Source organism: Onychostruthus taczanowskii, unplaced genomic scaffold, assembly GCF_017590055.1.
Source record: "Onychostruthus taczanowskii isolate IOZ18803 unplaced genomic scaffold, ASM1759005v1 scaffold67, whole genome shotgun sequence".
Classification (NCBI taxonomy): Eukaryota; Metazoa; Chordata; class Aves; order Passeriformes; family Passeridae; genus Onychostruthus; species Onychostruthus taczanowskii.
The window spans coordinates 380,932-401,211 of NW_024504455.1; the positions used below are offsets into that span (position 1 = coordinate 380,932).

Sequence of the window (20,280 nt, forward strand, 5' to 3'; positions counted from 1 at the left end):
TAACCTGAAAACTGCTTTTCCCCACCCAAAAATTGACTTTTCATCAGGGAGGTTTCCCCAGCAAACAAGAGCTCATCCCCTGGGGACCACCGGAAAGGGCTGGGAGGGCTCTTGGCCATCCAGCAGTGCCTCTGCAGACGGGAACTTGTCCACCACAAGGGACACATGACAGACCCCAAGGCCACCAGTGCTTTGGGTGGGCGGTGCACCCCATGAAACAAAGGTGCTTGTAGGATGGATGGGCACTTACCACCTGTGGCTTGGTCCTGGGGCCGTGCTCCTCGGGCAGCCGCGAGCACCGGGGCAGCCGGGGCGGTGGGGCAGCGGGCGGCGAGCGGGGTCCATCCCCAGGACTGGGGGACGTGTCACCTGAGTTGAGGGCCAGCATGTACCGCTTGGTGACATCCTCCAGCGAAGGAGGCTGGAGGGCTGGGAAGGGTTTTCCAGGTGAGCGGCCGGCAGCCGGCGCAGGGAGGTGGCCGTGGTGGCCGGAGGGGACGAGCGGCTCGGGGACGGTGATGGGGACGAAGGTGGCGGGCTCGCTGGTGTGACGGACGTGCTTGGTGGCCGGGCGGCTCTTGGCGAGGACGGCGGGCGCGGGGGGTGGCTGGTTCTCCTGGTGAGCCGCGCGGTTGGAGCGCTTCTTGGAGCTGCGGCGGGCGATGCGCGGGGACAGCACGTCGGCCAGCTTGGGGTCAAAGCCGTAGCCGCGGCCGGCGCCCGGTGCTGCCGGCTGTGCCGAGAGGATGGGCTCGCTGCTGGACGGGGGAATGCTGGGCTCCAGCTCGCTGATGGCCTCGCCGGGACCCTCGAAGGCGCCAGGTGACAGCTCGCCGCGGCGGCTGGGGTCACTCAGCGACTTCTTCTTGATGGTCTTGCCGTTGGCCTTGTCATCGCCCAGCTTGGCCATGGCGCCGGGCTGGCTGACGATGGTGCGGATGAGGCTGCTGTAGTCCCGGGGCCCATCGCTGCCCAGGGACAGGTCGCTGCCCGCACTGCCCGCGCTGCCCGCGATGGCGGCGGGCTGGGGGATGCCCGCCTTGGCGCTCAGCGAGCCCAGCAGGTTGCTGTCGACGGAGAAATTCTTCGCCTCCTCCGCCACCGAGCGTCTCCGGTGAGGCATGGGGTCGCTGAGGGAGCGGTAGGGCTCGGTGCCACCCTCGCTGCCGCCCTCCATCCCATTGGCGCCCGCTGACGGGAACTTACGTCGGCGCCGCAGGCTGCCGGGGGTGCTCGGCGTCTCGGGTTTGCCAGCTGGAAGGTCTTCCACCGCCGCCGTCGGGTGAGCGGGCAGCGGCGTGTCGGAGTCACCCGCTGCCGGCCCGGCACTGGGCAGCATCCAGCCGTCCACAGCTTTGTGCAGGTCTTGGAAGGGCATCCCCACGGGCTCCGGCTCCGTGACGATGCCCTCGTCCGTCACGCTCGACTCGTGACCCGACAGCTCCTCCACGGATTTACTGTGCACGAGGTTCTCCTCCAGCTCCACGTCCTTCAAACACCGCGTGCTCTCCACCTGTCCCCGAAGGGTCACGTCTGTCGTCCCCGTCGTCGGTGCCACCACCTCAGCGCCCTCCACACCTCCACTGTCCTTCTGCTCGGCGGAAAAGCCGTAGTCCTGCTGGGAACCCATCCTGCTGATCTTCTCAAACACCTGCCTCGCCTCCTGGATGTACTGGTCCTGGATGACCATGGGGAGAGGATCCTCGTCCCCTTGCTGTCCCCCACCTGGAACCACCCGGTCCTGGCTGTCCGCAGAGGCCAGAAGGAGCTCGGAGGAGCTCTGCTTCATGGTGCTCTGCAGGAAAAGCCGTCGTGTCCCGGATTTTTCGGAGCAGGTGAAGGACTTGGCACGACGCAAAGTGGCCGTGAGGTCCTTGAGCGTTGGCCGCTCGCCCGACGCCCAGCGGTTTTGGGGATGAGCGGCACCGCAGCCGCCTGGAGAGGGGCTGGCACTGCTGGAGCATCCATCAGAGCCCACGTCAAGGCCGATCCTCACCCCTTTCTTCTTCACCTTCAGCTCCGAGAGGTCTGATTTGAGGAAGCTGAGCAGAGTCAGGGTCTCGGTGGCAATGTCGGGGTTGGACAAGGACTTGCGGTGCTTGGCCCGCTCCCCTTCCAGCCCTGGCTGGTGCAGGCTCTCGCTCCCATAGTCCGGTTTCGCCTTGGCCACGCTCTGGGGCAGCTTGGGGCGGACGCGGACCCCCGGCTGTCCCCACGCCAGGCCATCGCTGGCCCCGAAACTGGGCGATCGATAGATACCATAACCTGCCTGGAGAGTCCGTCCTTGGCTGGGCCAGCAGACTCCAAACTGCTCCTCTTCCTTCAGCGTCTCCGTGCTGGAATAACGACTGCTGCTGCGTGACCCGCCGGGGCTGCCGAAGGGCAGGATGTTCACCTTGGAGACGCGGGCCACCATGGGCAGCGGGTGGCGGGGGACCACCCTAGCGCAGCCTTCGGCCTCGGCATCGCCATCCGCCGTGCCCTCCTTCTTCTTCTTCCGTGCGGCGCGGGGCCGGAGGGCAGCGCTCTGCCCTTCGCCTTCGCTGCCCGATGAAGCGCGGGGAGAACGGGCCGCCGCGGCTTCATCGTCCCCGTTGGAGCGGGGTGATGGGGAGGAGGAGGGTGGTTGCGGTCGAGTCGAGTTATGCCAGGAATGCGGGCCGGGCTCCGGCGGAGCTCCGCGGGGAGAGCGGAGCGCCGGGTGCGGGACGCGGCTGCGGGGCGGAGGCGGCGGGGGAGCTCCGCGGGCGCTCCCGCTCCCACTCCCGCTGCCGTTCCCCATCCCATTCCCGGCGGCCGCCGTCGGCTGCCGGCAGCTTTCCCCGAAGAGTTTCCGCATCGCCGGGACGCTGGGCCAGCGCGGCGGCTCCGCGTTTAACCCCGGGCCCGGCGGCGACGGCGGCGGCGGCGGGGGCGGCGGTGGAGCCGGGGACGGCGGCTGAGCCCCGGCATGAACCGGGCCCGTCGGCTCCGGCTCGGTGAAACGAAGCGAAAGCTGCCGTACCGACGGGGCCAGGCTGCCAAAAGCCCGGCCCGGTTGTTGCTCCGCGATCGGCGCTGAAACTTTCCTACCCGGGAAGAAGAATTTTTTTTTTTTTTTTTTGGCTTTTCCTCCTCCCTCACCCCCTGCTTTTTTATTTGTTGCATTCAAATAAACTTTCCTCCCCGGAGGCGGGGTTTGCTCCCGCAGAGGGGGAGGGTTGAAGTTTTGCTCCCTTCAAAAAAATTATTTATTTAATTTTTCTTTTTTTTTTTTTTTTTTTTTTTTTTTTTTCCTTTGGGGGGGAGGGGGGAGAGGAAGGCGGCTTTGGAGCTGCCCTCTCACTCCCAGGCTAAGCAGCAGCACCTCGCAACCCCTGCATCTTTCACCCCCTTCCCGCATCCTTCCTTACCCCCTGCATCCTTTCTTCCACACCCCCCCCCCGCCCCCAGCATCCTTCATCCCCTTTCCCTTTTATAAAGTGGCTTATCAAAAAGTGGGAGAGCAACTTTTTACATGGGCAGATATTGGTAGGATGAGGCGGGGGACAGCTTTAAATTAAAATAGGGGAGACTTAAGTGGCATATTAGGCAGAAATTCTTCCCTGTGAGGGTGGTGAGTCCCTGGCACAGGGTGCCCAGAGCAGCTGTGGCTGCCTCTGGATCCCTGGAAATGTAAAAGGAAATGTAAAAGGCCAGGCTGGACAGGGCTTGGAGCCACCTGGGCTAATGGAAGGTGTCCCTGCCCATGGCAGGGTGTTGGGATTAGGTGGTCTTTAAGATCCTTCCTAACCCGAACCACTCTGCAATTCCTTCCATCCCTTCCCAGCTTTTCCTTTTTAGGGGGAAACAGGACAAACAACCAAAAATGTGAGTGCCAGTGAAAGATTCTTCCCATTACAGCAGATTCCTCCAGACCCTGCTTTGCTGCTCATCTCGGGGAGGAGAGAACACCTTGTTCCCAGCTTGCAAAGCTCTGCAGGGAAGCACTGCCCCGTGAACAGACTTTCTCGTGGGTTTTCAGCAGCGCTTGTCAGCGCTTGCTATTTGAAGCCTATAACCCTTTTTTCCCCCCAAGACAGCAGATTTATCGCCGGGGATGTGAAAAATGAAGGTGGCTGGGACGGCTGGTGGGTGAGCTGTGGCCTTGGAGACGTGGATGGGGCTGCAGAGGTGTTCTGGCCATGTAGAAGATATTTCTGGCTCTGACCCCAAGGCACAAAAAAGGGGGGGAAAAATCCAACACCTCCTGTAAATGCATTTTTTGGGGCCTAAAAAGCACCCACAGCGATGCCATGAGATGCTCCAGCCCAGCAAGTCTTCCTCCCCTGGCTCTCCCTTCCCACCCCTCTCCCTGCTTCCCTGCTTCCCCCAGGCCTGGGTGTCTCCTGGCTGCAAGGATGATGTCCCCACAATGTCCTCCCCCCTCCCCCCCAGGTGGCATTTTGGGCAGATTTTATGAGAATGATGCAATTATGTATTTCATCCCCGCTCGGTTCTGTGGGAGCTGTTCCTCAGCTGCTGGCTTTGAGCATCTGGCAAGCAAAAGAGGTTTGCTGAAGCATTCACCCCATTTCTAAGGCATCCCTTTATTCCCATCACTTCCAGGCCTGGTGGTGCCATGGGAAGTGCTGACACGGCAGGGCAGGACATATCGAGATCCAAAGAGAGCTCTGTGTGTCCCCTTTTCTCCAAAAACATTCCAAACTAGTGATTCCAGTATCGGGAACATCATCCTGAGTTTGTTGGATGTTACCACCCGAGCCCATGCAGCCCTTGCAGCCACCACCAGACTTTGGGAAGCTGATTAAATTTTTTTCCCCCCTCAGAGCTTTATTGTGGTTCTATTTTTCCAGCCACCTCCTCCCGTGGGTCCTATCCAGGCGCTGGGTGCTCTGATGCTGTAGGGCTCCTCCCTCCCTCCCTGGAGCCAGGTGGACACCCACAGATCAGCCGGATTTCTCCAAATCTAAATATTTTGCGCCCTCTCCTGGGTCCGGATGGCGTGGCCCGGCCCTCCCACTCCGTCACCTTCCTCCTGTCTGGGAAGAGATGGGGACACCAGGCTGGGCTTGTCCCTCCAGCCACCGCTCTCGCAGCCCCCCAGCACTTTGCCCTTCCATTGCAGGACCCCAGAGATTCATCAGAGGGGATTTTGGCGTGGATGAGGCCAAGGGAAAGCACGGGGCTGCCTTTGCCTCCTCTGTCACATTCTGTGCCCCAACCCAGAGTCATTGTCACCGTCAGGACAGGGACGCAGCTCCTGCAAAACCAGGTGGTTTGAGCTAATGCTGCTGCAGGATCCCTCTCTGTCCCAGCCCAGCCGTGATGCTGAGACCTCTGAGCATCATCTGAGAGCCTGTGACCACTCTGGACACCCTCCCCATCCTCATGACAGCAAGGACACACAGTGGGACTGCCAGCATGGATGGGTGGTGGTACCTGAGGACAATCTGGGTACCTGCAGGGAGCAAGTCAGGATGGAGCTGCACGCTTGGCCAGCTGCAGGCAGCCAAGCTGGAGGGGTGCTCAACCCTGGAGATTGGAAGCAAATTGCTTCAATCCACTTAGGTGTAATTATTATAAGCAGGCATGAAAAATGCAGTCATCCACATATATATTTATATATATACACTATAGATACATATACCGTGTTCAGGCAGAGAATTTCTGCAGTGCAGAGCTTGGGCTGGGCCACAAACCTCCCTCTGCTCGGATATATTCTATGTCTGTACATACAGTGGGTGTATACACCCATCTGAGAGAGAGCAGGGAGTTAATTCTATACATCCTATATGTTAGAGAAGACTCGCAGAGCGATGAGTGGGGCATCCACCTCGCAAATCCCTCCTTGCTGTGAGGGAGCAGCATCCCAACAGAGGCTGGGGGAGCACAGCTCAAGTCCCAACCCCATGGAGAGGCCAAGCCAGCTGTGGGATGTATGGTGACGTGGCCAGGACACTGAGTAGCTCGCTGTGGAATGCATCTTCCAGCTCTGGGTGTTGTGTCCATGTGTGCTGGCTCTGATTGTGGTGGATCCTGGTTAGGAGATGACAGCAGGGCGCCACTGACACCAGCATGGGCCAGATTTGGGGTGCTGGGCTAAGCAGGATTCAGGTGAAGGCCACCAGGCAGGTGACAATGCTGCTAGCTTGTGCCTAACCCAGCCCATGGTCATGGCTTCAGTGGGAAATCCAGCACGGGTGTTCCAGTTGCCCTGATGCCCCCTTTCCATCTTCCCAGTCTGTCCAGGAGTGCTCCTCCACCATTTTGCAGCACCAGCAATACCAGTGAGCTTGTGTTTCTTACTGGTGTGGCCTCATTCCAGGCACTGGGATATAGGGATGTCCCAAAAAAGATGTTTTACTAAAACCACCTGTGACACTGATCTTGAGCTGGAGGAGCACATGGCCCCATGGTGTGGGCTGAACCAAACCCTTCCCAGCCTTCATGCTGTCCCCATCAGGGAATTTTTAATTGAGTATGGGGACAAATCATCCCCCAGCAGCTCATCCTGAGCCAGGGATGTGTCCTCCATGGATCTCCATCTTGTTCTCATGGCACCAGTGGATTTCTAGTGCATTGGTGGCTTGACCACCAAGGTGCTGAGCTGCTCCAAGTGAGTAAGAGAGAGAACACTGGATCTGTGATGGGGTTAACACTGCGCCGCTGGATGGAGGTGGATCACCATGGATCCATCACCCGGCTGCAGATGGGCTGAAAGTGCTTACAGCTTGGGAGATGCCATCCTCCTCTCCTCCAGCGTGTTCCTGGTGAAGCCATCTCTGCTCCGTGGAGCTTAGAGCCGAAATGTCCTGTGCCTCGGTGGCACCGAGGTGGCCTCCTCCTCGCCTAGGAGCCGTAGGTGACGCAGTGGTCATGCCGCCACTTGGAGCTCACCTTGTCGAGGAGGTAGCGGGTGCTCTCGCGGAACTTGCGCTGCGTGAAGTAGAAGAGGATGGGGTCGAGCACGCTGTTCATGCTGGCGAAGGGCCGCGTGCACTTGTAGGCAATGGCGAAGGCCTGCAGGGCCGGGCAGGGCAGGGCGGGCGAGGAGCGGACGATCAGGTAGATGGTCTTGGTGAGGTGGAAGGGGAAGAAGCTGATGGAGAAGACGATGACCACGATGATGACCATACGCACGGCTTTGTCCTTCCTCTTGTGCACGGCCAGGCCGATCAGCTCGTCCTTCTGGCACAGGATGCGGGCCATGCTGCAGTAGCAGGCCAGGATGGCCGCGAAGGGCAGCAGGAAGCCGGTGAAGGTGAGGGTGATGCCGTAGGGGAAGTAGGCGGCGGAGCGGTCGGGCGCGCTCAGGTCGTAGCAGACCGTGCGGTTCCTCTGCGTGCCCGTGGAGGCGAAGACGAAGGTGGGCAGGCACTGGGCGATGACGATGAACCACACGGCCGCGCACACCAGCCACGTCAGCTTCTTGCCCTTCTTCTTGTGCCACGAGGCCAAGGGGTGGCAGATGCCCAGGTAGCGCTGGACGCTGATGCAGGTGAGGAAGAAGATGCTGCTGTGCAGGTTGGTGTAGAACTGGAAGCGCACGAATTTGCAGGTGAAGTCCCCGAAAGGCCAGTAGTCCTTCTGGGTGTAGTTGTAGATGAGGAGAGGCAGGGAGCAGACGTAGAGCAGGTCGGCCACGGCCAGGTTGAGCATGTAGATGGTGGTGCGGCTCAGCGCCTTCCGCGCCAGCCAGATCTGCCCGATGACCACGGCGTTGAGGGGCAGCCCCACCACGAACACCACCGAGTACACCAGGGGCAGCAGCACCTGCTTGAACTCCTCGTGGTAGGTGCACGAGTTCCTCCCGGTGCTCGTGGCTGTCAGGTTGGCCATGGTGGTGTTCCCAGCCGTCAGTGTCCTCTCTGCTGGCTCGGCCCCTCCTCAGCACCTGTGAATGTCAGAGGGGACAGCTGGTGACTCGTCTGCGTGGTGTCACATACGCCCTCACAGGGTGAATCTGGACTGGTGTTCTGTGGGTTGGGGAAAGCCCCAGTATGCACACAGGCTGGGGGATGAAGGGATGGAGAGCAGCCCTGAGGATGATTTGGTGGATGGGAAGCTGGACATGACCCAACCATGTGCAGTCATGTGCAACCCCCCCTGCCCTGGGCTGATCCCCCAGCGTGGGCAGCAGGGGAGGGGATTCTGCCCTTCTGCCCCTGAGCCCAGGTGAGACCCCACCTGCAGAGCTGCCCCAGCCCTGGGGACACAGCAGCAGCACCTGGAGCTGCTGGAGAGAGCCCAGAGGAGGCCACAAACCTGCCCCAAAGGAGCCCCTCTGCTCTGGGAGTGCTGGGCTACCCAGAGAAACTGTGGCACCCCTGGAAATGTCCAAGGCCAGGTTGGACAGGGTTTGGAGCACCCTGGGCTAGTGTGATGTGTCTCTGCCCATGGCAGGGGTTTGGAATGAATCTTTAAGTTCACTTCCATCCCAGACCCTCCTATGATTCCACGTTTCTAAGCCACAGTGATGGATTTATCAGAGTGAGCGGGACCGCACAGCACAGCGGTAGCCACACTTGCCACCATCCCAGCTCCACTTCCCAAAGCACTTATCCCGCACAGAAAGGTTTGCACGAGGCCGAGCCGCTGTCAGCCCCCTCCGGCAGAGGAAATTGCGGCAGGATGCTCGGGTGGCCGGCGGCACGGCTTCCTGCGCCTCTGCAGGGGGTGCCAAAGCCCTGCAGCCAGCCGGGCTCAGCCGGGACTGCCACCCGCACGGAGCCCAGCGCGACCCCCGCGGGCACTCGCAACCCGCACTTAGCACGGTGACAAGGACCCCAGGGCTTTTCAGAGAGCCCACCCAGCGTCCTCCGGGCTGCTCTGAGCAGGGGGAGGACATCTGCTGTCCCCGGAGGCTGAGAGCAGCGTGGCACAGCCGCATGAGCCCCCTGCCCCAGCCGGCAGCTGCCGCCGCTCCGCCCGTGGGTGCAGCAGGTCCCGCTTCTCCTCCTTCCCCTCCTCTCTGCCCTGCCCTGCCCCGGCTGCAGCCCTGGCAGGAGGCACAGCCCCCGCTTCCCCCTGCTGCCCTGGGCACAAACCTGCCTGGAAGAGGGTGGCCCCTGGGAAGGGGAAACTGAGGCAGGGAGGAGGTGCCCAAGCTCCAGCCAGGAGCAAGGGGCACAGGGCACCAGAGAGAGAGGCAAAAGAGCCCAGGGACCAGCCTGTCAGCTTGTACCCCCCCATTTCATCTGTCTGGGGATTCAGCAGTCCCCAGAGCACAGCCCAGCCATGGTGTCAGTGTTGGGGACACGATTTTGGGGCTTGTGAATCAGTCCCCTGGCTGCTGCACCTACCTCCTGTCCCCTGGTACCCTGCTGAGTCCCCCTGCAGCCCCGTTTGTCCCATCACACCCTATTTGACTCCCTCTGTCACCTCACTGCACACCCAGTGCCCCCTAAACCCTGCTGAGCCCCCCTGCATCCCACTGTCACTCCACTGTCACCCCATTGTCACCCCAGCTCCAGGCACTCCCAACACCCACCTCCAAGCTAATAAATGCTCCAAGGCTGTGAACTTTCCCATCCCCTGGCTCCCCACAAAGCTCCCCCAGGACCCAAGTCGGGGCAACACCCACAGGAACCTCTGCCACCCCCCAGCGTCCCCACCAAGGACACTGGGGACAAGGTGGTTGGGAAGAGGGGTCCTGGGGGGCCTGGGAGTGCCTCTTACCTCTTGGGGTGCCCCGGGGTGCTGGGACCCGCTGCTCTGCCAGCCCTTGGCACATCTGTGGGTGCTGTGCTCGCCCCATTGAGCAACACTTCCCTTTCCTCTTTCAGCCCAGGGGAACGGGGAACAGAAACCCAGCTGGCAGGAATGGCTCTGCCTGGCACTGCATGCCTCTGGCACGGCACAGATGCCAGCAGGGCAGGGGATGCTCCTGCCTGAAGGTGCCAGGATGTGGCTGGCTCAGGGTTATTTGGTCTTTTCTGTACTTTTTTGAATTTTTCCCCTCATTTTTTGGCCTCCCTTCCTCCATTTTTTCCTCATTTCCCTCATATTTGGCTCCTTCCAAGTGTGGGCAGATGCTGGGAACAGGGAATTCCCCTGGCACTGTGGCACCAAGAGGAAGAAGATGCTCCAGCTGTGCCGGTGCTGCGGTAAAACAAGGGAAACTGAGGCACTTAGGTTGAAGTGCACCAGTGTGGTCTACACCCTTTTCCAACACATTTTTCCCCAAAAACACCCCTTGGAGGTGTTGGCAGGGCATTGCTGAGGGCCATCCCAAGGCTACCTAGGCCTTCAGTCAGGGAGGGCACCCAAAAAAAAGGAAGAGCAGCCAAAAAAAGAAGGTATCCCCCCAAAAAATGGCAAATGAGGAAGAAAACCCTCTTTGTAAGAGGGAAACAGCACTGAACCCCCCTGCTGCTGGGTTTGGAGGGATGGGAAAGCTGGAGGAGAGGAGGAAAAATCCCTTCTGTTCCCAGGGAAAGGTGAGGCACTGGAGAATCCCCACCCCAAATGTATCCAGGGGCTGCAGCTGCCCAGAACCCCCAGTCACAGTCTGCCAGCACCAATTAATGAAACCAGTTAATGAAACCAGTTAATGAAACCACACTGAGACCCTCAGCCTCAACCAATTTCTGTGCCCAGGGCATGTTCCCACCTCCTTGTCTCTTGGGGTGGATTATCCCAAAAGTCCCTTTTCTCACCCCAAAACCCCATAATGGGAATCCCTGCCAGCTCTTGGGGTGATGGGGCTGGCACCTCCTGAATCCATAGGAGCTGGCACCCTGCCACCACAGTGATGGGCACTGGCTGAAATCCATTGGGAAATGAGACTTTTAGGGAGGAAAAAAGGGATGCCTGTGGTGTTGGGAAGGGTCAGGATGGGGTCAACCCTCATCCCAGAGGTTTCAGGTGCCTGCAGAGGAGGAACAAGGATCAGGAAAGAGAAGTGGAGCTGCTTCTGTGGCCAGATGGGGAAGAGATTAAAAATAATCACCCACAGCCGCGAGCTTCCCCCTGCACGTGCCCCTCCAACCTCTTTGCTTTCAAACCAAGCTCTTCTCCAGTGGAATTAGCTTTAATTAATGCCCTGCTATTGACTTGGAGGGGGATTCTGTGAGCTGGATATGTGGGGAAAGCTTTAGGATGTTGCTGCCCTGGAATAGGATGTGGGGAAGGCTTTGTCCCTTGGAAATCTTCCTCTGTGGTTTATCTTTCCCATCCTGGTCTCTGTGGCTGGCTGGCAGGGCTGGCAGTCTGGGCTGGGTGGAAGTGAAAGCTCCAGCTCAGCAAATTTCAAAGAGCATGAAAAGGGGGATGCTCCATCCTGCAGGTCACTTGGCCAAAGCCACCACGTCCTTATCCCCAAACATCTCCTGGCTGGGGCCAAAATATCCTCAGGTGCCCATCTGCCCAGTGGGCAGCCAGGCTTGGATGTTTTAAGGGAACTCTCCATTTAGTGAAGCCTCAGCATGGAACAATGTGGAAAAATTGGGACAACAGTAGGAATTTTGAGGTACTAAACATGGGTTGTTTGGCACAGGGTGGTGGCAGAGCCACTCTGTCCTTGGGTGTGCACATTCATCTTCCCACAATTTGGTGCCTCATCATAAATCAGCACCTCAAGGAGGCTCTGGGCAACCTGGGCTATGACTCCCTGCTGGAAAGGGAATGATGGGGATAAGGAAGGTGCAATGAGCCTTCCCAGTCTCAGCTGGCTTATATCACTATGCATGTAGATATAAATACAAATAGAAATAGAAACATATATCTCTATACATAAATGCACCTCTGCACATCTCTCTACATATGTATCTCACTACATCCAACCATATCTATGGCTCTCCACACAAACATATTACATATTTATAAATATATATAAATATAAATCTCTCCACTCACATATACAGAATATACACACACATGTACAGAAACTTCTACACACAAATATATGTCCCTGAGCACATGGAGTCACGCTCATGTTGATACATATCTGCATCCATATATACAGAAATATATTTACACATCTATACACACATGTCTATGCAGACGTGCTCATATATAGGAATATATTTACATCTCTGGATGCATACATGCACAAATACATTTAAATATATATAAAAGGTAGAGGCCAGGCTACTGGCACCCACAGCAGAAGTGCCAAGGAAAACCAGGTCCCTCGAGAAGATTTAAGCACATTTATGTGCAATACAACTTCTGGCACGGGGCTGATCCCTGTGGATGCCTGAGGGATGCAGGCACCCCAGACCATGGGAACAGAGGGACAGGGGAGAATCCACCCTGCACCAGCCCTGCCGGCGGGATCACGGTGGGATTTTGAGCCCTGCTCCATGGTAAGAGCTGCCGAACCTCCCCAAGGGCAAAGCCCGGCAGCTTCCATTCGGAGCGGCTCTGGGATCACCCCAAATCCCAAAGCACGGCTGTTCTCTGGGTCTGACCGCATTCTCGCCTCATCCTGCCTTGTTCAATTCGATCTGTTTGGGTCCAGTCCTGCCCAGCCTGCCCCCATCCTGCCCAGTTTGGTTTGACGCCGTTGGATCGCATCCTGACGGGTCCAGCCTTGCTCCCTCGGGTCTGACCCTGCCCGGGTCACTCTGACCCGCTCGGACCCGCTCCTGCCCAGCTGGGTCTGACCCCGTTGGGTCCCGTCTTGTCCTGTCAGTCCCATCCTGCCCGGTTCACTCTGACCCGCTCGGATCCCATCCTTTCCCGGTTCGGCTTGTCCCGACCCCCCCCTCCCCGCTGGCGGCGCTTACCGGCAGCGGGATGTGCCGGGAAAGAGCGGGTTCACTCTCACCCTGTAGGGTCCCTTCCTGCCTGGGTGGGTCTGACACTGTGGGGTCCTTTCCTACCCGCTCCAGTCCCATTCTGTCCGATCCAATCCCATTTTACCCAGCTGGCTCTAACCCTGTTGGGTTCCATCCTGTCCGGTCCAGTCCCATCCCGTTCTTCCAGCCCTACCCTGCCCGCTTCACCCCGTTGAATTCCATCCTTTTCCCGGTTCGGCTCGTCCCGTACTCCCGGTACGCGGCACTTACCAGAGCGGGATGCGCCGGCAGGCAGCGGGTTCACTCTGACCCCTTAGGGCTCCATCCTGCCCTTTCCAGCCCCATCCCTCCCGATCCTGCCCAGTTCACCAAGATCCCATCCTGCCCGGCTGGCTCTGACCCTTTAGGGTCCCAACCTGCCCGTTTCGCTCTGCCCCAGCTGGGTCCCGTGCCGGCCCGGCTCGGTGGATCCCGTTCCCACCGTTCGCGGCACTTACCGGAGCGGGATGCGCCGGGAGCCCGCGGCACGGAGCGCTCGGAGCCGCCGCGCTCCGCCCCGCTCCGCGCGCTCCGCCCGCGGCACCTGCGGGAGGACCCGGAGGGGCTGGGGAGGGGTCACAGCTGGGCTGGGCTGGGACGGGCCGGAGAAACAGCTGGGCCAGCATGGGGGGCTCCCCAAAACATCTGGCTTAGGATCATGGGCGAGCATCTGTATCCAGGCGGGTCTCGGGGGAATTCCAACGGCCCTAAAAATGGGATTTATAGCGTGGGATGCCTAGGGAACAGCTGGATTGTCCTGGCCCTGGGTGTCGGGGACGGGGTCTCCCTGCGGCAGCGGGTCGCAGCCGAAGGGGTCGATGCCTCCCGTACTCATTAACCAGGCGGTCAAAGCTCCGCGCTTCCTGAGCAGGGCAATTAAAGAGCAATAAGGCAAAGAACCCCGGGGGCATGGGCTGGCTATGGAATGGCAGATGCATAAACAGCACTGGGATGCTGAGAGTCCGCTGGATGATGGGCTTCACCCTTCCTTTGCCTGGGAGCCCTCCAGAATTATTCTCTGCTCTCTCTCTCTCTGGGGGCTTGTGATGTGTCTCGGTGGATGTGGAAAGGAAGGAGGTACTGAAGGAATTACCCAGATGATGGAATTCCATGTGGGGGGTTCCCCAGTGTCACCTCACTGAGCAGGCACCCAAATATGCCATGAGAGGGTTTGGGCTGTATGGAATGGATGGTGCAGTGGGATGAGGCATCTGGATCCTGCTGCAGTGGACAACACAAGCTTTCATTGATCCTGGCACGAGCCCACAGCCAAGCCAGGCAGCGTGGCCACGGGAGAGATGGGCTCTGGCAGGATTTAACATGAATATTTGCAACCACAGCCAGGCTGGAGCCATCCCTCACATCCCGGGGCTGCCCGGGCTTGTGGGGCTGGGTTGGCGATGGCTCGGTGCCCTTGTGAAATTCCCCGCTCCCTCAGCCTCCACAGGGAGAGGAAAATGGGGGAGAAATGTGCTTTTCCCCAGAAAACACACCTTGTGCAAACAAGCCCAACATCCACAGATGGGGAGCCCAGGACTTCCCACAAGCATCCGGGGAATGCAGCTGAGGATGGATGAAACTCGTCCCCCCCCCCCACAAACTGCCAGTGAGGGCATTGATCCCACCTCCAGTGCTGCCCCTGGCTTTGGGGAAGGCTGATGTCATCCTCCCTCCAGGCACAGAGGGTGTCCTTGCAGGTCCCCAAGGTGAACAGCCGGCTGTCCTGCTGTGGGGACACTGTAAATAGTGGTGGGAGTGTTAAAAAACAGAAAATATAATAGTGGCTCCTGGCTGCCTGCCAGCTCCAAACACCTCCACTGAGCCACAAGCCCAGCCCTAGAGCACCTGGAATTAGTGGGAAATCCCCAAAAAAGACATTTTGAGGGCTGATCAGGGATAGGAGAGGCAAATTTGGAGGCAGTAGCTGGGTCTAAAAAAAGAGATTTCAAGCAAAGCATTGTTTTTATACTTCTTTTTATTCATACCAGAGGATCATTGGGAAAAATAAGTGGGGAAAGGGACTAGCCTGAGTTCCTCTTGGAGTCTGACGGAGTGAATTAATCCTTGGCAAAAAGGCCTGGCACGGTGGCTGGGTTTGAGTTTCTGAGCCCCTGGTTTCTGTTCCTCCGGCTGGATGTTGCCAGTAACTGCATTAGCTCCTGAGTGCAGGTGACCTTTGCCACTGCTGTTCCCAGGGGCAATTGCACCTTCCCAGGCAGTATCCAGCCTTCCAGCTGCCAGCAGATCCCAGCATGGCTGGATGTAGACAGGAGCCTCTGTGGTCAAGGCCAGGGAGGCAGTTTGGAACTGGGACCGTGGTCTTTCGAAGGGTGCAAAACCTCCTGGAGGTGAAAAGCAGCATTTTTCAAATGCTGAAGCTTCATGAGGGCCTCGGGGCTGGGGTGTCCCCACCACCAGACACTGGCTGTCCCCATGGAGAGGTTCCTCAGAGCTCTCAGGTTGTTCCCCAGCACAGACATGCAGGGATCAGGCTGGGTCCCTTCTGCCTCGGGCTCCACCGCGTCTCACCAGACCGGAGATGTCTTGCATGAAGAATTTCATTACATCTAAAAGCTGTTTATAACGGAAATGGAGTTAATCTCTCATGTCCTGACAGCTCCAGCCTGCCAGGGTGGTGGATCTGGTTGAGCTTGCTCGTGAGGAGGTCACATTTGATGACAACTTTCTCTTTTAAACCAGCTCAGAGGATATGGTCACCCCAGACTCCCCCATGGCCATCTGCTATCCCAGCACCTGGATTTTTGGCAGAGAAGGTGTTTGGTGCAGAAAGTCTCATCTCCTGAGGTCTACTCTGATGGAGCCCTGCACTTTTTATCTGCAACCAGAGTTCACCACAGCCAGAGCAATGCAGCCAGCTGGAATGAAGTCAGATGAGTCCTCTCGCTGCTGGACTTCTGAGGTGGAGAAACTGGTCACCCTCCAGTGCCATGAGGGGTCCTTCACAATTTGGACCTTCACTATTTGTGGTCAACATTCTCTCTTCAAGGACAGAGCTGGGGTCTGGAACTTTTCATGGCTGAGTGGAAATCAAATCCTCCAGGTTGGCCACAATCCCTCCTTTGGCTCCTTGCCCTCTATCCTGAAAACCCTTAGCTTTCCACCTCTATGTGCAATTTTTAGTCTGTGCAACAAGTCTGTGCATTTCCATAATGGGAATTTAAAGTATTTTCTTAAGTGATTCTTCAGGTCAATTGAAGTTATTTCCTCATTAATACCATTAAATACAGCACTGTTGACTCAGTTTGTCCATTCCCTTGCCAAGGGCTGTAAGGATGGGGCCTTGGGGATCCCTGAGAACCCGAAATAACTTCAAGGCATGAGGCATCTCCCAGAGGGAGCAAAGCCTTCCAGAAGTTCAAAGCCAGAGCACGGATCATTTGCTTCCCAGGAGAACGCAGGGATCTGCTCAAGTCTTGGGCTGGTTCTCCCTTTTCTGCAGGTAGGTCCATCACACCCAACCACCACAGCAAATATTTAAAACACACTTCCCTGTTCCTTCCACTGCAGAGGAAACCAAACTGGACATTTATTTTGGGGGGGGAAAAAACACTCTGTTTCATGCCCAGCATCACTGATGATGTTTTTGGTGGGGGCTACTCATATGTCTTTACTTCTCCCTTTCGATTCTGCTTCTCAGAAGATCACACTGTGCCCTTGAAGAAGATGAAAGGGGAAGGCATGTCCCAAGTGATTTATTTTTTTAAATTCCAAGAATTGGTCTCTTTCTCATAAGAAGGAAAACACTATTTTTTTCCTTTTTCTGTGGAAGAGCAGAATTACAATGACAAGGCGAAATTGAGTCACAGTTTTCTCTTCCGTCATTCATGGGTGGGCAAAAAAAAAACAACTCCACCAGTGCTTGAGGTTTGCACTCAGTTAAACCAAACGTGATGGTAATATTTTATAGGAAGATTTTGGAGATATCCCACGTAACAATACGCCTTGATTCAGGTATAAGAGGTTTTTCTGCTCTGCTTGTTGGGAGATGACTGAGCCACCACTTGGAGGTTATACCAGGAGAAGCCCCAAAGAGGGACAGTTCCATGTCCTCCATTTCCATAGGGGAATTATTTCCATTTCTTCCCCCACCTAAAATACCAGAAAATCCCTTGGATCTGCTGCTGTGCAAGCAGAGAAAGGCTCAAAGATCCAGCAAACCCGCTCAGGTCTTGCTGTAGGGTTTGCTTGGTGTTATGGGCAACATTAGGAGCAGGAATCAGGGGTCTGGGGCCAGCTCAGTGCCCAGGACAAGGAAGGGGACAGGAACAGCTTCCCAGGCTGGGCTGGGATTTTGCAGGGACGTGGTGCTCGTGCAGCAGGGCTGGGAGCAGCATTACCTTGGCAGCACCTCCTAAACAAAGCTCAGAGCAGAGCCAGTGCCCAGACACTTCATCCAAACACCGGGGGGAAATCATAACAAGGAAAATACAATCCTGGGGGGTCCTGGCCATCAATTGTCTGCATTTGGGCAGAACCAGGCACGGCTGCTGAACCTTCTCTTTTGATGTGACGGCTTGCATGTGTTTGAGGGTTTCAGTGGGTGGGATTTGGATGCCTGTCCAGCACAGGAGCGTGGCCCGGAGATGCTCATGGGTTCTCAGGAGATGTTGATATGTCAGGTGTAGTTTTGGGGTGTTTTAAGACCGTCCTGAGCAAGGAGGTCTGTGCTTGTCACTGCTGGGAGTGACAGGGTGGACTGGGGAGATCCTGTGATGACCTCAATCCGTACCTCAGTTTCTCCAGTTGCACAAAAGCCAGCTTTCAGCTTCCGGGTAACAGCTATAAAACCCTCAAACAGAGCGTTGGAAGGTTGTATCCACCATCTGGCACAGGTAAAACCTCCTGTGCAGGAGCAGCAGGCAGGGCCCTCCTCCCCTCAACCCGCCCGTCCTGTGCCATCTGGGACACCTGAGACCTGCCCCAGCCAAAAATGTTCAAGCAGGTCCATCCCGTTGGGGATGTGTTGCAAAACCAAGGCAGGGGCTGAGTTCTGCACCTCGGCAGGGAGGCAGGGAGGGAGGAGGGGAATCTGATGGGAAACAAGATCAGCTCATTGCCCTGGAGCTTGCGTGTGCTGGCAGGCTCAGGAGCAGCGGGTGACCTCACTCACAGCACCTTTCGCAGTGTTTCAGCCTCTTGAATTTGTTTTTTAAGTCATTTTCCCGCAAACACGGTTCTAGTCTATTCTTTCCTATTCCAAGTTATTATTTTTAAATCCCTTTATTCAGGCCAGGAGCTGCCAGTGCCTGGGTCACTCTCTTCATGCACGTCAAACCAAGAGTCCTGATCTCGGCAGAGTGCTGACTCCTCCAACTTAAGGGATAAATATCCAGACAAATCTGGCATAAACAGAAAAAATGATGAAATGGGTTTGATTTAATATATCCAGTAATCCTAGGCATTCTCACTTCCTTCCCAGTATTATCTGATGTGTCTTCTATTCTCGGATACTCAGAGAAATTTGCTCAAAGGAAAACCTAACAATAACAGACAGGAGATTAAAATAAAACCAGAAAAATAACGGGAATGATGGATAAGAAAATGGTTTGGTTTCCAGGAAGGTTCAAGGGAATCTCCTGTGCAGGGATGTGACTGTGCTGTGCTCCAAATCCCTGTTGGAGGGGGAGCAGAAGGTGCTGTGCTCCCCTCAGGAACAACTGCTGGGCTTGGGTGTCCTTGGTCCAAAGGGGCTCATCTCAGCAGGGTGGCTGGGGAAGGAGCCTTGGGATGTTCTCTGGAATGTGCTGTGGTGGGCTCTGTCCCTGACATGTGGCTCTGAGTATTATTCCCACCCTTGTCATCCAGAGGCCAAGATGGGCTGAGACCAGGCAGCTGTAATTAAGCAAATCATTAAATCTCAGTTTTCCAGGCACTTGGACATCTGGTTTTTAACCCAACCACGAGAGGAAAGGCTGGTTTTTCTCCCCAGGATGAGAGCAGGTGCAAACCACCGTTGGCTAAGCAGGACCTCTGAGCATGATACATCTTGTGGTCTCCTTTCACCCTGGCACACCTGGACGTGCCTCTCTGCTCGGTTCCAGAGCGAGGGCTGAGCTGCATCCCATCTCCTGCTGAGTGAGTGTCCAAATGTCCCAATCTCTGGGATTTTAGAGGTACCACGTGGCCCACGAGCCAACACAGCAATGGTTGTGCCATTCCCAGACTGGTAACCTCCAAAGAGAGCCCTTCCCTGTGCTCGCGTGTGCACAGAGCTTTCAGTCTGCAAACAACCAGCACAGCTCAAGGGCTTGGCTCCCACTCTGCCAGCTCCTGGATGTGTTCCTCCACTGGCTCTTCTCCCTCTCCCTCTCTCCATGTCCCAGCAGCCCTGCTTCTCCCTCCTCTCCATGCTTGTTCCTTGCCAGGCACTAACATGGGAGAGCTCCCAGCTGTCAGAGACATCTCCATGTCACTCCGCAGGGGCTGGGGACCTGTGTACTGACTCCTCTGGGCATCTTCCATGTCCAGGGGGCTGTGCTCCTCTTTTATGTTCCCAGCAATTCTTTGTTGGTGTTCAGGGCCTGCGTCAGGGCCTGTGCCAGGGCCTCCATCAAGGCCTACGCAGGGCCTGCACCAGGGCCTGCACCAGGGCCTGCGCCCACCCAGAGGAGACAGCAACCATGCCCACACTGCTTCTAGGGCTGTCATGAAGTCCTGTGACTGTCACAGAGATGCTGTGATTGTCACGTTGTCCTAGATTGTCACACCATCACCCTAAGACCAGTGAGGAAGACACGGCCACACCAGCAGGCGACATTAAATGGGTCACTGGTGTGGTGGTGAAGGCAAACAGCCTGGCTTCTCCTCCTCCTCCCCCTCCTCCTCCTCCTCTTCCTCCTGGGGCAGTTAATATTGATAGGGTTTATGAATTAACTTCCCTCTGAGCGAGTCGGCAGAGCCGGAATGAGGACATTAAACAAAAAGCAAGTGGCTTGTGACTCACGCCGTGGCCCCGTGCCAAGGCAAGCACAAAAGCAGAGGCCTCGGCAGAGCCTTGGGAATTGTTCACTGCTCAGATCCACATGGTCCTGGAGAACACACCGGATGGGTCCTCTCACTAAATTCAGCTGGAACAGGTGAAAAACTTCTCCCCTTCCCAGGAACTCTGCTCCTCAGCCAGTGCAGAGGCAGCAGAACAATCCATGCAGGGACAAACCTTGTCCCTGAGGGCCACCCAGCTCCCACAGTGACACAGATCCCGGATTTGGGAAGGTCCCTCTCCCACACCTCACAGAGCTCGCCTGCTCCTGCATGGAATGATGCAGCCCTGTCCTGCAGACTCCCAGAGGGCTGTAGTTTTGAAGAAAATGAGTAAGAGTTGATTGTCCTTTTGGGTAAGAATGAATCAAAGTTTTAAATAGTAAACCTGTCCTTTCCTATAGTTATTTCCCTTTTTATTCCCCCTCCTGGCTGCTGGGAGGTTTGTAAACATTTATTAAAATCTGCTTTGACATGTCACGCTGAGTATTTCCTTTTGGCCAGCTTCTTACACGTT

The 20,280-nt window shown here is 56.8% G+C and overlaps 2 protein-coding genes across 3 annotated transcripts in view; both read right to left on the reverse strand.

Annotated features, from left to right (window-relative positions):
- ARHGEF17 (Rho guanine nucleotide exchange factor 17) overlaps positions 1 to 3,088 on the reverse strand; it is a gene marked incomplete at its 5' end in the record, with an annotated part of 31,820 nt that extends 28,732 nt beyond the window's left edge. The window contains one exon of the mRNA XM_041420897.1: positions 251 to 3,088. Coding sequence (XP_041276831.1) covers positions 251 to 3,088 — 2,838 coding nt within the window. The remainder of the gene's footprint in view (positions 1 to 250) is intronic.
- Positions 3,089 to 5,663: 2,575 nt separating this feature from the next.
- Positions 5,664 to 13,270, reverse strand: P2RY6 (pyrimidinergic receptor P2Y6). 2 transcript variants are annotated; one of them, XM_041420935.1, is made up of 2 exons: positions 13,223 to 13,270; positions 5,664 to 7,876 (listed from the first exon to the last, which is right to left on the reverse strand). In XM_041420935.1, the coding sequence occupies exon 2, from the start codon at positions 7,819 to 7,821 to the stop codon at positions 6,832 to 6,834; it is 990 nt and encodes a 329-aa protein (XP_041276869.1). In that variant the 5' UTR covers positions 7,822 to 7,876; positions 13,223 to 13,270; the 3' UTR covers positions 5,664 to 6,831. The 2 variants fall into 2 exon arrangements, with proteins under 2 accessions (XP_041276869.1, XP_041276870.1); XM_041420936.1 differs by lacking the exon at positions 13,223 to 13,270 and adding an exon at positions 9,661 to 9,701.
- Between the last annotated feature and the right edge of the window lie 7,010 nt (positions 13,271 to 20,280).